The 13,805-nt window shown below is 37.5% G+C and overlaps 1 protein-coding gene across 2 annotated transcripts in view; it reads right to left on the bottom strand.

Annotated features, from left to right (window-relative positions):
• The window catches only part of LOC137017955 (alpha-1,6-mannosylglycoprotein 6-beta-N-acetylglucosaminyltransferase B-like), a 138,164-nt gene that overhangs the window by 82,260 nt on the left and 42,099 nt on the right, over window positions 1-13,805 (bottom strand). For both annotated transcript variants that reach the window (XM_067382761.1, XM_067382760.1), the window contains exons 4-5: window positions 8,485-8,576; window positions 4,141-4,235 (exon numbers count right to left, since the gene is read on the bottom strand). In XM_067382761.1, coding sequence (XP_067238862.1) covers window positions 4,141-4,235; window positions 8,485-8,576 — 187 coding nt within the window. The remainder of the gene's footprint in view (window positions 1-4,140; window positions 4,236-8,484; window positions 8,577-13,805) is intronic.

Raw genomic sequence — 13,805 nt, 5'->3', positions numbered from 1 at the left:
ATCAGTAAGCTGTCTGCTTAATATATAATAACACTTTATTTTGATGGTCAATAGGCATTTTATAAGTAAATAACTTATAAAAGTTAGCTCCAACTTTGGAATTACATGCCATCTTATTCTACAACCGAATTAACACTCTGAGGTCTGACGGTATCGCCGGCGATACCACCGTGGTTTTTTTCTTATCAGTGTGAAAGAGACTCAAAATACTCCGTCAATGTTGCACATACAATTAAGAGTTATACACCATTTTAATCTGTGGAATATATTCTTTCATTTGTGTACACTCAGAGTAAAAACAGAATTTTGTGCTTTTTGTAAAATAAAGAAAACTAACATGATGCGTGATTTCTCCTCTCCCTCTGAACGAACTCCAATCTGATAGTTCTCAGAAAATGAACTGTAACTTAGTGAATACTAATGACAAAAAAATTACACTTATGTCTAAAAAAACGTTAAGATGTCAGGTTTTAAATCATGTAAGTCAAATCGAAAACAAACCTTCTTTGTTTATGTAATCTGTATGAAAAGAGAGCCATGTCAGAAATCCGTGATTCAGCTCATTATCTGCTAATGCGGCCACGCACACGGAGCCAGCGCTATTCAGACGCTAATTCAGTCAATACATGCATTTATTATCTCAATCGTGTATTTATTGTCTTGAAAAGTGTTTATCTGGATGTAAAAGTCATGGTTAGCGATCTCTAGAAGACATGCAGTTACTTCCTGTTTACTTGTCTTCTACAGATGAAGTTTAGATGAGTTTTTGTTTCTTTAGCGCCCTCCTGCTGCTGTATGTATTGGAAACTCCATTCATGGAATAGCCTCTTCTTCTTTTAGATGAATTTGTGGACTAAAATGCACAGAGCGCCCTCCGACTTCAAGGATGAATTGAAAACACCAGCGCTCATAGTAATGACAGTGAATATTAAATAAAAATAACTCCTCTGTATAGAAAATTGACATAAGCATATGAGAATCCAATATTTCTCCAAATGTGCATGCTTTTAAACTAAAAGCCTATATTCAGACTCTTTGCATCACAGAAATACATTATATTTTAAAGTATAATATAAAACCATTACTTTATATTGTAATAATATTTTTCTGTATGTTTCATATATCATAATGAGCTTGAGACATCACAGAAGGTTTTCTTTCACAGCCTACCTGACTGAAATGCCTCATTAATATGCAAGTCATTTCAGCTCATTACTATCCAATTCTTTTGTCTTCTCAGGTGAGAATGGCCCATTTTCAGTGGTGATTCACGCCTCCTTGCATACTGTGTTTCTTGGCAAAAAGTGTCTTACAAAAACTAAATCAATATATTGTTAAATATGAAGGAGTAGGCAGCATAATTTTTACATAATTTTGAAGCAAAAACTCTAGTCTACAACCTCCAATACCCTAAAGTCTTATGAACACAGATTTATTATACTTTTTTTGGCCTTATTTCAGTGACTTAAGTTTTTTGTTTTTTCAACAACCACGCATAAATGTTATTCCTTCAAAAACACAAACATGTACATACATGTTCCTCACATATTATTGTAGCCTAGTTTGTGCTGAATACAGTGTAATGACACTTTTTCCATTAATATGTTTATGAACAACTGAAAAAAGCACAAATGTCAGGGCATGTCAAAAGTTCTCCAGGCCCCAAATCAGCCTCAGACTCCAGAGGGTTAACTCAGGTAGTGACCGAATTAAAATACAGGTAGTGACAACCACATTTACAGAAATTTTGTACTGAACCGTACTGAACAACTAGTTGTTAATGATGTTTTTTCAGCGTTCATCAGAGATGTGTCTCTCTTCTGTATGCGCGGTGAATCACATGGAAAGCACAAGCCTTGACTCAATTGAGTTATCAGATGTTGCTAGGCAAATCAGTGAACAAGAACAAGCACAAGCACATAATAAACCAAAAAATCAATCCAAATGCTTTATGCTGAAAATAAGACCAAAATATAGCAATGCAATGTGGCCACAGAGTGTCTAAAGTGGACTATCGAAATAAAGTGTATCCAGATTGATATAGTGTAGTTTAAATATCAGTATTTCAAGTCATTGTTATTCTTATCAGTTCAAACACACAATTAGGCTCATTACAATTTGTGCTTTATTCACAATACTCCATGCTTGTGAAATATATCAGGTCATGATAATCTGATGTGGTCTCCACAATACAGCACTCTGAACTGCTCCTGAGATCTGAACCGCACTGTGCAAACTGAGTTCAGCGCAGATTTTATGTGTGTGTTTGTGCCGTTGCCTGATCTGCATAATTAATTTAGTGGATCAGGGGCTAAAGCAGCGCAGACAGAACATGCAAATAAACTGCTTTCAGTGGGAACAATTCATTCTTAATAAATTCCCCCGTGTGCAGTACCTACAATGCAAGTCATCATAATTATTTTAAACTTTTGACAGCTCTATATTTCATAAAAAAAATATTTTTAATGAAAAGTGGAAAAGATGCAAATGTAAAATATGAGGTGAAAGAATGTTGATGTAGGTAAGTGTAAATATGTGCAGGATAGAAGCAGAAAAATATTTATGAGGATGTGTCATGAAGGGGAAAAGTGTAAATTCTTGCTGAATAGTTTATATGGGCAACTTGGTTATTACATGTTATGCATGTATTTCATGAAAAATAAAGAGTTCATGACCTGCAAATGTTTTATTATTAAGTAATGTTCAGGCTTATGCTCAAATGTGTGGAGTACAAAGACAATCAGCAGCTCCATGCGATTTTGGCTTCAATGCCAGTTTCAGTCCTTTAGTGCCACCAGATGCCCTGATATAGGATGTTCACCACAAACAATGTGCATTCATATTTGCATTGGTGTGAAAGGACCAAGGGAACAGTTAGCTGATGTGTCCAGTATTCACAATATATTTGTTATTATTCTGCTAGCAATATAAATTTAAGCAAGACAGAGAAGATCCCAATGTTTAATGAACTTAAACATTGAGAACGTATTATCACAAGTGTGATATTGCGTTTATACAACAGTTTGATGGCGCAAGTGAGTAAACAAATAGGAAACAACAATGTATTTTCTTTAAAAACCCTCTTTTGTGCAGAATTACTTCCTTCCTCCATGGATTCATATCAGAAGTTGACAGTTTAACAGTTGAGCCCAAGCCTCTGTTACTAATTCTGAGAAGTCGCTTTAGAACTAGTAATGAAGGAACGTTGATTCGCTTAATTGAAGCTTATTGGATTATGTAGAGTATTAAGGTATTATGAGAGAGATTGACTAAACAACTGTATTACCTGCATCTGATATAGCATTTATTCTTTAAAGTTGAAATCCATAATAGTATATCCATTATAAAAAAAAAATCAGTTTGAATGTCTGCTGAGGAAAGCGATATCTTTGTCTTTGTCCTTTTAAAAGTTAAGGGGATTTCCCATTACAGCGCTAAAACAACATCCTTGTTTACAACCAGTCCAACGCCATATTATTTATATGAAATAATATTTATTGAATAATAATATTTAAATTAACAACAATAGCCATTATAAAGGGATAAATATATAGATATAATAGGAAATAAACAGCAAGCAAACAATTGTAGTCAAACAGGATAAAGTTATGAAACTTAATTTTCCCCTTAACCCAAATCTTTTTGCTCTGGAACAAGTAATAGATTAAGAAAACCAAAGATCACCAATTTGATATACCCCAAATGAATGATATCTCATGTTTAACCCCTATCTACATAAGAGTCAGTGGCAAATTCCCAAAGGACTGGCCGAGATTAAGCTGTTCTTGATGGATACATGAGCACTGAAAGGCTGCTGATGGCCTGGAGCTCACATCTGTGAAAGTGTCTAAACAAATTGTAAAATAGGTACTAGTTTTTGTTTTTGTAAATGCGCTCTAGATTTCTTGTGGCCAATTACTGATAGGGAGACTTGTTTTACACAGTCTGGGATGGTCAGACTTTCTAAAAAACAACATCATCAATCAATGAAACAGGTGTGAAAACACTCTGCAAAGAAATCCATTTGTTGGGTACCAGTGTTTGCTTGCAAAAACATATTTTTCTCTAAGGCAACCATGGAAGAAAACAGACAGACATAAAGGAGTGTGAGAGTTTTTCAAAAAATCTCTGTCAACTTACATCCACTTTACTGGCGCAATCCGGGTACCCAGGATCCTTTGGGACTTCGCACTGGCCTATAACTCCATCTCGGCCTGTAGATGAAAAGGACAGGCAGTCACAGTCTGATAACACTCTTCCACAGTACAGTAACTTCAGTGTGGAACACCAGTGGGATACAAATGCTTTAGGCTTTAATGAGTCTTTGGGAGAGTCCTCCATATCTTCTTCCATCACCTCAATTTTCTTTAAGCTTGCTTTATTAGGTATTATGAAAGTGGCCTCTTGGCCTCATATCTCGTACTTGTCTGAGTAAGGCTTGCTCAGGGCTTTGTTAGGAGCTCTGTACTGCTTTCTGTTCACTAGGGTAGACGAAAGGAACAGAAAATTGCAAACATCCCCTCTCCTTGATTAATAAACTCCCACCTCTCACTGGTAGCCGGTCCCAGTCAACCTAATTAATGTAGAAAGAGGTTGTTCTTTGTACAACAGGCTACTTTAGATCCATAAAAAGCCACAGAGAAAGGAATTATTTGCTATTCTGCTTGATTATGAAAAGACAGTAAGCAGCAGAAAAACATCCTTGAACCCTTAAATCAGAGGATGTCCACTGACTCTTATATTCTGTACAAATGGAACATTAATTTAAGAGATTCACTCCCATGTCCTGCGGTTGTCACTCCCCAAACTTTGCAGAGATCCCTATTAAAATCTTTTTGATTGCAGACTCTGATATTTTGGAAAACAACAGGAAAAACAACAGCCTAAGAAATTGCTGAAATCTTTTGAAAGGAGATGTGACCATCTTGGAGAAACAACTGAAGTATTAAAGAGATCTGATAAATGATTTTACTTTTGTATGGGTAGGTTTATAATCTTAATATAATACAATCTGCTGATATGGATGATCAATTATTAATAATAATCATTCTTATCAATGTTGAAAATGATTTTTGCTGTTTAATTTTTAAATTGTAATAACATTTCACAATATTACTGTTTTACAGTATTTTTGATCAAATAAATGCAGCATTGCTGAACATAAGAGACCTCAAAAACATTAATGAATCTGGTAACACTTTTTTTTTGTTTTTTGATAGTCCATTTTAGACATTCTACTAACTAAAAGTAACTTTGCAACTACATGTCAATTAACTCTCATTAGAGTAATCCAATAATGAAGATATATGGAACATTGACAAACACTAATCGACAAGGACTGAACAGAACAGGGAGTATAAATACACATGGTAAATGAGGACACTAAACAGGTACAGCTGGACAAAGATGAACTAATCAGAACCCATAAACCATTTTTGGGGCAGACCTGACCTTTTGAAAATAGATGGTATTCATCCCTATTGGGATGGTGCCGCTCTTCTCTTTAGTAATATGGCACATAGTCTTAGAAAAACATGACAAACTGGGGCCCAGGTCAGGAAGCAGCAGACATACTGGCTAAACCAACCATCTGCTAGCTGTCTCATGTCACAGAAGTCAGATAAATCCCAACACATAGAAACTCTTTCACCTAGATATTATCACATAGAGACTGTGTCTGCAGCCCGAATAGGTAAATGCAAAAAAACTTCCAAACCCATTTAAGGGTAAACATTTAATTGATGTTCAACAAATAAAAAAACAGAGATAATACTGATAAACAAATGATAAAGCTTGGGTTGCTGAATATTAGATCCCTTTCTTCAAAAGCAGTTATTGTAAATTATATTATCACAGACAATCTAGATGTGTTGTGTTTGACAGAAATCTGGCTAAAACCAGACAATTACATTACTTTAAATGAGTCCAGCCCTCAAGTTTATTATTATCATCAACACAAACCACATCGGAAAGACAAAGGGGGAGGTGTTGTTGTAATTTATAGGAATCTCTTTAGAATTACTCAAATATAATTCCTTTGAAGTGATGGTGCTTTATGTAACGTTATGCAAGTTAACATTTGTGCTGGCTACTGTATACAGGCCACCATACAGACTTTATCAAATAATTTGTTGATTTTCTATCGGAGTAAGTACTACCTGCGGATAAAGTCCTTGTTGTTGGTGATTTTAATATCCATGTAGATAATGATAAAGACACATTGGGATTGGCATTTACAGACATCCTAAACTGGTTTAGAGTTAGCTGGGACTCAGTTGCCAGGGTGACACTGAAGTGGACGAGGACCATGGGGAGGTCAGAGGAAGGGAGGAGCCCGATGATGTCATGGGGTGGAGGGTATAGGCACTGGCCGAATCCCGGAATTCTGTGGCGGAAGCTGAGCAACGTCTGCCGAAAGCCGACCTATAGTGATGAAGGAACTCAGCAGACTTTAAGGGCAGACGGGCCATAGAGTCAACGAGGAAGTGTCGAGCCGAAGCAATGCTGATGGGCTGACATGTTGAGGTGGAGACATGGGCCTGGAGGCCCGAGGTGCAGACTTGGGCGGGAACTGGATCCACGGACCACAGATCTATCAGGTATATATCCGCTCCTGTGTCTGAGATGGACTGGTCAGTGTGCATAGACTCTGGGGCTTTGTTGGTATCCGGCTCTGATTCCAGGGCGACCTCGGTGACTGCCTCGGACTAGCAGGCTGTGAGGGAGAGACCGCCATGTCCGAGCATCCAGCCCAAATACTCCCGCAACCTTCAGTTCTCTGGGTTAAGGAGGAGACGCAGTGCTGGTGAGTCCATAGTTAGTTTGTTTTAACACTCATTTTTGAGGGTTGGTTATTTTGTCATGGTATGGTTGCTTAAAAAGTGCACAATGAAGGAGATGATGATTAGTCTTTAATCCAATATCGAAGACAGAAGATACACGACATGTTGAAAAACAGTAACCGACAAGGACTAAGCAGAACAGGGAGTATAAATACACATAGTAAATGAGGACACTAAACAGGAACAGCTGGACAAAGATGAACTAATCAGCAACCATAGCAACTAATGAGAACTCATACAGACTCAACAGGAACAACTAGAACATAATTGTGACAGTCTGCTTAATATCTGCTAACACTTTATTTTTACGGTTCTGAAACAGATGTTCTACTAACTATAAGTATATTTTGTAAGTATGTAACTCACACATGTAACACTAATCTAACAGTCTACTAATACTCTGATACATGCATTTTCACATGTATGACATTAGAGCAAAAGATTTTTTGTAATGTCAAGCCTGAAATATTACAATTAGAAATGTTCAAAAAATCATTAAAAATACAATTTCAATAGCACACTGAGGTGCTACTTTTCGAAATTAAAGTTCTCTTAAAGTAAATGGAGTTTCAGCAGAATCCTTGTACTTTCTGTCCAAATGGCAGATCAGAAGTAAGAATTATGTTTGTCTTACATTAATAAAACCTCCCACACAGCTTGCACATATGCTCGCTAAAAAATCCTGCTGGAATTTTACCAAACTCTGTTGGCAAACTTTAGAGATATCTAACCCTACAGAGTGCCTCGCTGTACAAATAACGGCAAGAGATGACTGGCATTATTGCGATGAAGTCCAATCAAGTTGCATTAAATAATAAAGAGCGAATGTGTTGTCCTGCAAAATGGCATTGAGCCCAGACCTCTTCATGTCTAATTTTAAACAGCGCTTTTTAATATGACTTCGGCTCACTATAAAGAGACTAAGATCAGAGTTTTTGGCGAGTTAATCAATCTTGTGTGCTGTTATATGTAATCAGACAAAAAAAAAAAAAAAAAAGTACTTAATGGACCTAATTTATACTCAAGTGTAGACACAATGAGACCATTTTTGATGTATAGTGAATTATAAAGTATGGAAGGGTATGGAAATATAAAATACATGTCCCTATCATAGCTCAGATCATTAGATCTTTTTGATCGCAGATTTAGGTATCTTTGCAAATCTATGCATAGCTTTAGATATTAATCAATCTCTTTTGAAATGCAAGAAAAGACTAATATGAGATTATTGGGACTTTTTTGTCTGTATATGCATTGTCAAAGTTGATATTGTGGCTTTATATATGGTCAGACACTTGCATGTGTCATTATACCAAATATACATACCAAAAATCAAGCTCAAATGGAGTTACAAGTTTTTTGACCAGCAAATCAAGTAAAGAAAATACTATATTTATTCAAACAACCAGTTCTTTATTTTCCTTTGCATTGCAAACAAACAGAGATGGAAGCACTTCATCCAGAGGCGGGTGGAGTCGTGAGGTTTGACAGTGAAAAAATGGAACCTTATTGTAAAGTGTTACCAATGTTTTGACATTAAAATTTTGTGATTTTTCCTTCCTACAACAACCCTTACAATAAGAAAGTTTGGTTTGTGCCACCTAAACATAAGTGAGAGATTCACCTCTGCCTGGGATGTTAGTATTCTTGAGAATCTGCTCCATACGTATAGCCATGTCAGAAACGTTCTGGGCGATGGCCTGGATTCGCTCCACCAGACCTACCGGCTGGAATCTGGAAAAATGAACAGAAGTGAGAGAGAGAGAGAGAGAGAGAAAGAAATTATGTCCAGCTATTAAAGAAATAGTTCACCCAAAATGAGGCTACTGTACTAGTTTGATAATCCCTTCTGGTGTTTTTTGAGCATGGCAGTATAAATCACAGTCCACTTTCTCTTGTTTTGTGTTCCACAGAAGAAAATAATAAGACTTTAGACCGACATGAGGGTGAGAAAAGATGAGTTTAAATATGCATTATGGAAATGAGGCACACCTTACAGTGTCTGTGACTAATAAATGAGAGAAATGAGAAGACACAATGTCTTAAGATGTATCCTCTAGCCACTACTGAAGCAGAAGTGTCTTTATTATTGTGGAACTGAATTGCAGCATCCTTGAATGGTGCGGTTACCTATTGGACATGCTAATTGCTTGAAATATGCTTGGAGCATGAAATAGCGATGCTTCTGCACTGACACCATTTACATAGATAGATAATGAAAATGACATGCAGCATGTTTAGGCCTGGCCCTGAGAGAAAAACATGTTACAGCAATTAAGTAAGTAACTTAATTCCATTGTTGCTGACAGTCTAGAAATGATTTGAGAGATTAAAACACCTGGGTTAAAATGAAAGGGAAACATTGCTTCATTTAATTGTTCCAGGGTGGATTTTTATTAAATCTAAGATTTAATAACCATTTTTGTTAAATAAAGCTAACATTAAAACAGCTTAGGAAAGTTTTAACTATGCGTTTATTATTTTCAAGCTCATTTTATGTGTAATTATATTGATCATTAAAGTTATTTTATTAGATTTTTAATTAATGATAACCGACAAAAGAGTAAAATAATCACTTAACACTTTACAATAAGGTTTCTTGACAACATTAGTCAATAAATACTGTATCATATGTAATGTATTGCTCATTGTTAGTCAACGTATTACCATATGTTAACTAATGGGACCATACTGTGGACCTTAAGTGTTACCAACTTTCCATTTTTGTAGGTAAAGTAAAGTAATGTGTATGTTCATTTTTACACAAAGTTACAAATGGGACTGTTAGTGATGGGATACAAAGTTGAAGAATCACCTATTTCTGAATTTGAACTCAGTTACAAGCTCAGATCTTTAACTATTATGCTCCCTTGTTTTCCCATTATAAACTTCAATTCCCATTACCCATTGCCTGGACTCATTATGTTTGATTACTTGCACCTGTGTCTAATTATCTTGTTAATGCCTGCCTATTTAAGCCCTGTGTTTTCACTCACTCTTTGAGAAGTCTTGTTTGTGTTACCACTGCATTTTTGAGTGCTTTTCTGGTTTTATTGTCATGGTTTTTGATCTTTTGCCTGTCTTTTGGATTACAATTCTGGATTGCCCCCCCAAAACAACTGCATTTGGATCCTCAACCTGTGTGTCTCTAAGCAGTTCCTGACAACAATATTTACTTAAAATTCATTACAAATATTTGAATGTGAAAATGTGCAAGAATGTTGACTTAAAATAGAAAATAATATAAACTGAATGGCAAATAACAAAATAATAGAATTGTTTGTATTTTTGACCATATAAAATATCAAAATATTAACCCAAAATCTGGAAAGACACAATACGATGTTTAAAAGTGTTTGTCTCATGGGTGTATGCAGGCCATCAATTACAAATTGATTAAATTGTTAGATTGTGCTGATATCTTGCAGATAACGGCAAATTGTTAAATTGGATGGATATCCACTTCAGAAATATCAGACATAGTAATCCGACCCAAATCACTTCCGGAAGATATCAGTCTTCTATTAGACTTAGAGTCTGACTCAGAAATCCAGGGAAGAGTTTATTGAATAATCTTAGCTGTGTATGTTTCAGTGGTTAGTCTGAATCTCTCGATGCTCTGACTTTGTCTGTGTTATTATACCACAGCAAAAACAAAATCCTAAACTTTTTTTTTTTTTTTGTCAGGTTGTCAATGTTGTTTCTGTACCCACTGTAATTCTCCTCGAGCTTTGTGACATTCTAGTTATTTTTGACTTTTTTTTTCCTCTTGTATCTGAGACTATTTTAATGAAACCTCAATAGGTTTTATTTCAGTTATCTCAAGAGACTTAAAGATTCTCTCTCAGAGACAGGAAAATGTCTTTTAGCAAGCTCAGGGAATGCATTGTCATCTTTGTTTCACACCAAGAGTTTGATTTCTTCATAATACAGCTCGCATGAAACCTTGTGCCCTGCAGCTACATCAGCAACACGCTGAAGCAAACAGCACCCCCTCTGTGAGCAACTCTGTCACCCCCAATAAATGTCACCTTTGCACAGCACAGGGCTGAACGCTCACAAAACCACGGCATCTGAACCCTGACCTTTCTGACTTCACACTCAAAGACAATAAAGCGCTTAGGCGGAGCTGTCACATGCATGTTTGACTCTACATTCACTGCACTTCTGAGATTTCTTTTTTTAGATACTGTCAGAGCTTTTTACCTTCTGTAGTCTTGGATCCACACAAATCAAATCAGCTTTATAAAGAACTTCAGTGGTGATTTTTCAGTTCAACAGACACATTTCGAAAACACAAGGTAAAGGCTCTAAGGCTTTGCTTATGCTGCATTCAATTCAATCTGCACTGTATTTTCAATTATTAGGACTGACTTTCACATTTTGTGAATGATGACTTTGTTCAGCCAGTGTAGTCAATATACCTTATTTCTACATTGGTTGTTGCAATAGTTACTTTAGCTACAATAAGGTGATCTAAGACTTTTTTTCTACAGCAACAAAGTGTACAGTTGTATGGAAAGTGAGCTCATCAGATAATATAAGCATCAGAGGCATGACAGTATTTTAAACAATGTTCACTCGTTCACTATTTACTATATAGCAAATGTAATTGCATAGTTACAAAGAGTAGTAGTTACAAAGACTGAACAAAAAACGAGTTCTGGCATGACTGTGGACTGCATTATGTATCCAATGCTGCAAATTTAACTTGTGTGCAAAATTTGAATATCGCATAAAACATTTGTGATTAAATCAGCATTTCCATCCCATGTGTTAGAGAGAGAAAAAAAAAAAAGAAAAAAAAACACTCGTTAAGCAATTTACTTTCATTTTTATTTAAAATAAATGCCTTTCTGATGTGATGGGAAAAGGAAGAAGAGCGAGCTCGACATAAGGCAGATTCGGCAATCACATCACAAGGAAATTCTCAGCACCCAACACTCTTCTTCTTACACCACTGAAGCCGTAAATTACATGCATTGTTTTTAACCTTGTGTGACATTATTGGGCGGGGCTACTGTAAATTTGATGTAATAGACACTCCGAATAATCTTGTTTTGCGTTTGCATTAAGATTATTTTTATTACCACATTGGTAGATATTGATAATTTTACTCAAATAAAATGCACTTAATTTAGAACTCCCGAAGAAACATGACTAAATATCTTATATGATTTCCTTATATAGAAAATTCATCTTGATTTAATAATTTTTAGATATTTGTACTTGAAATAGGACAAAAAAACAAAACAAAAAAAAATCAGAAAAGCATCTTTGCAGCATGAACGAATGAATGAACTATTTGAACATCACTTGCACTTTAAAAAGGGGGAGGAGACCAAAATAAACTGGGTTTACCAAAGAAAACCTGCTCCCGATCAGGTTAGGTTCACAGAGTAAGTTACCAGGGTAACTGACTGAGTAAAAGTTACCACTCTTTTAGAAACAGGCTTGCCTTAACCTGCTTTCTTGGGTTTGACATGCCTTCCCATTCTGAAACGGAAAACGTACTCTGTTACGTACATAACCTCGGTTCCCTGAGATACGGGAACGGGTGCTGCGTATGGGGAAAAGCTCATTTTTCCTCCTCACTGAAGCCTTTTTCAATAGCGCAGTGTAACTGCACGTCGATTGGTTCAAAGAAGAAAACTTTTTGAACCAATGACGGCGCGGCGTAGCTGCACGAGCCTATGGTGATACAGCGCGCCAACGAGCCCACCAAAGGCTTGTTCCTGGCGGATGCTGCAAGCTTCTGAATTGCCAGGGCGCGCTCTGGCGAGACTACAGCTCTCATGTGGACTGAGTCGAAAACTGCGCCCAAGAACGTGAGACGTTGGCTGGGGAGTAGTGAGCTCTTGGCAAATTTGACCCTGAGTCCCAGGCACTGTAAGTGGCTGAGGAGCACGGATCTGTGGTGTTCTAGCTCGGTTCGAGATTGGGCCAGTATGAGCCAAATCGCCAAGATAATTCAGAACCCGGATTCCCATTTGTCTCAGAGGGGAAAGTGCTGCGTTCATGTACTTCGTAAAAGTGCGGGGAGCTTGTGACAGCCCGAAGGGAAGGCCGTGTATTGATAAGCCACTCCCTCAAAGGTGAATCTCAAGAATCGCCTGTGATGGGAAGCTATGTGGATGTGAAAGTAAGCATCTTTCAGATCCAGCGAAAGGAACCAGTCCTCGGGACAAATCTGGGCGAGGATCTGCTTCAACGTTAACATTCTGAACTTCCGTCTCATGATGGAGTGGTTCAGAAGTCTGAGGTCTAAGATGGTTCTGAGATCACCATCTTTCTTGGGGACGAGGAAGTAACGGCTGTAGAAACCCGACTCGCTCTCTGGAAGGGGAACGATTTCTATGGCTCCCTTATTTAAAAGAGATATAATTTCGGCATGGAGGACGTGAGCGTCGTCCGGTTTTACTGAAGTGGGAACCACACCACTGAAGCACGGGGGTCTTCGGGCGAACTGCAGTGAGTAGCCGTGATTTATTATCCCCAACTTCCAGTTGACACTCCGGGGATGGCCTGCCAGCTTCAGCCCGCGTGCAAGGGACTGGATTGTGTCGGATGCCAGACCGCAATGTTGGGGCCTGTGCACTGACACAGAGAGCATATATAATGCTTAGCTGAGCATAATGAGCACTGAGTGTGCTCTCATAGAGAGCATACGTCCTCAATGAACGTGGCTTGCAGGGGCTGGGCCGGCAAGACACACGCCGAGAGATTTGGCATTTATAAAAACACCAGGAAATGCTCATGCATCCTCGGCTTGCAGGGTGAACCAGCAAGGAACACGCTGAGAAACTCAGTAAACAGAAATTATGCTGCTTAGAAAGAGGGGTCATGTCATATTCAGGAGAGCGGTGTGTGAGACTGCTCCTCCTCAATGAACACGGCTTGCGGGGCAGAGCCAGCCAGTAACGTGAACAGAGGTCCAGCACAATAAGCATATGATAGTTCCGA

The sequence above is a fragment of the Chanodichthys erythropterus genome, chromosome 3, assembly GCF_024489055.1.
Source record: "Chanodichthys erythropterus isolate Z2021 chromosome 3, ASM2448905v1, whole genome shotgun sequence".
NCBI classification, from domain to species: Eukaryota; Metazoa; Chordata; class Actinopteri; order Cypriniformes; family Xenocyprididae; genus Chanodichthys; species Chanodichthys erythropterus.
This window is presented reverse-complemented; position numbering and strand designations above follow the sequence as displayed.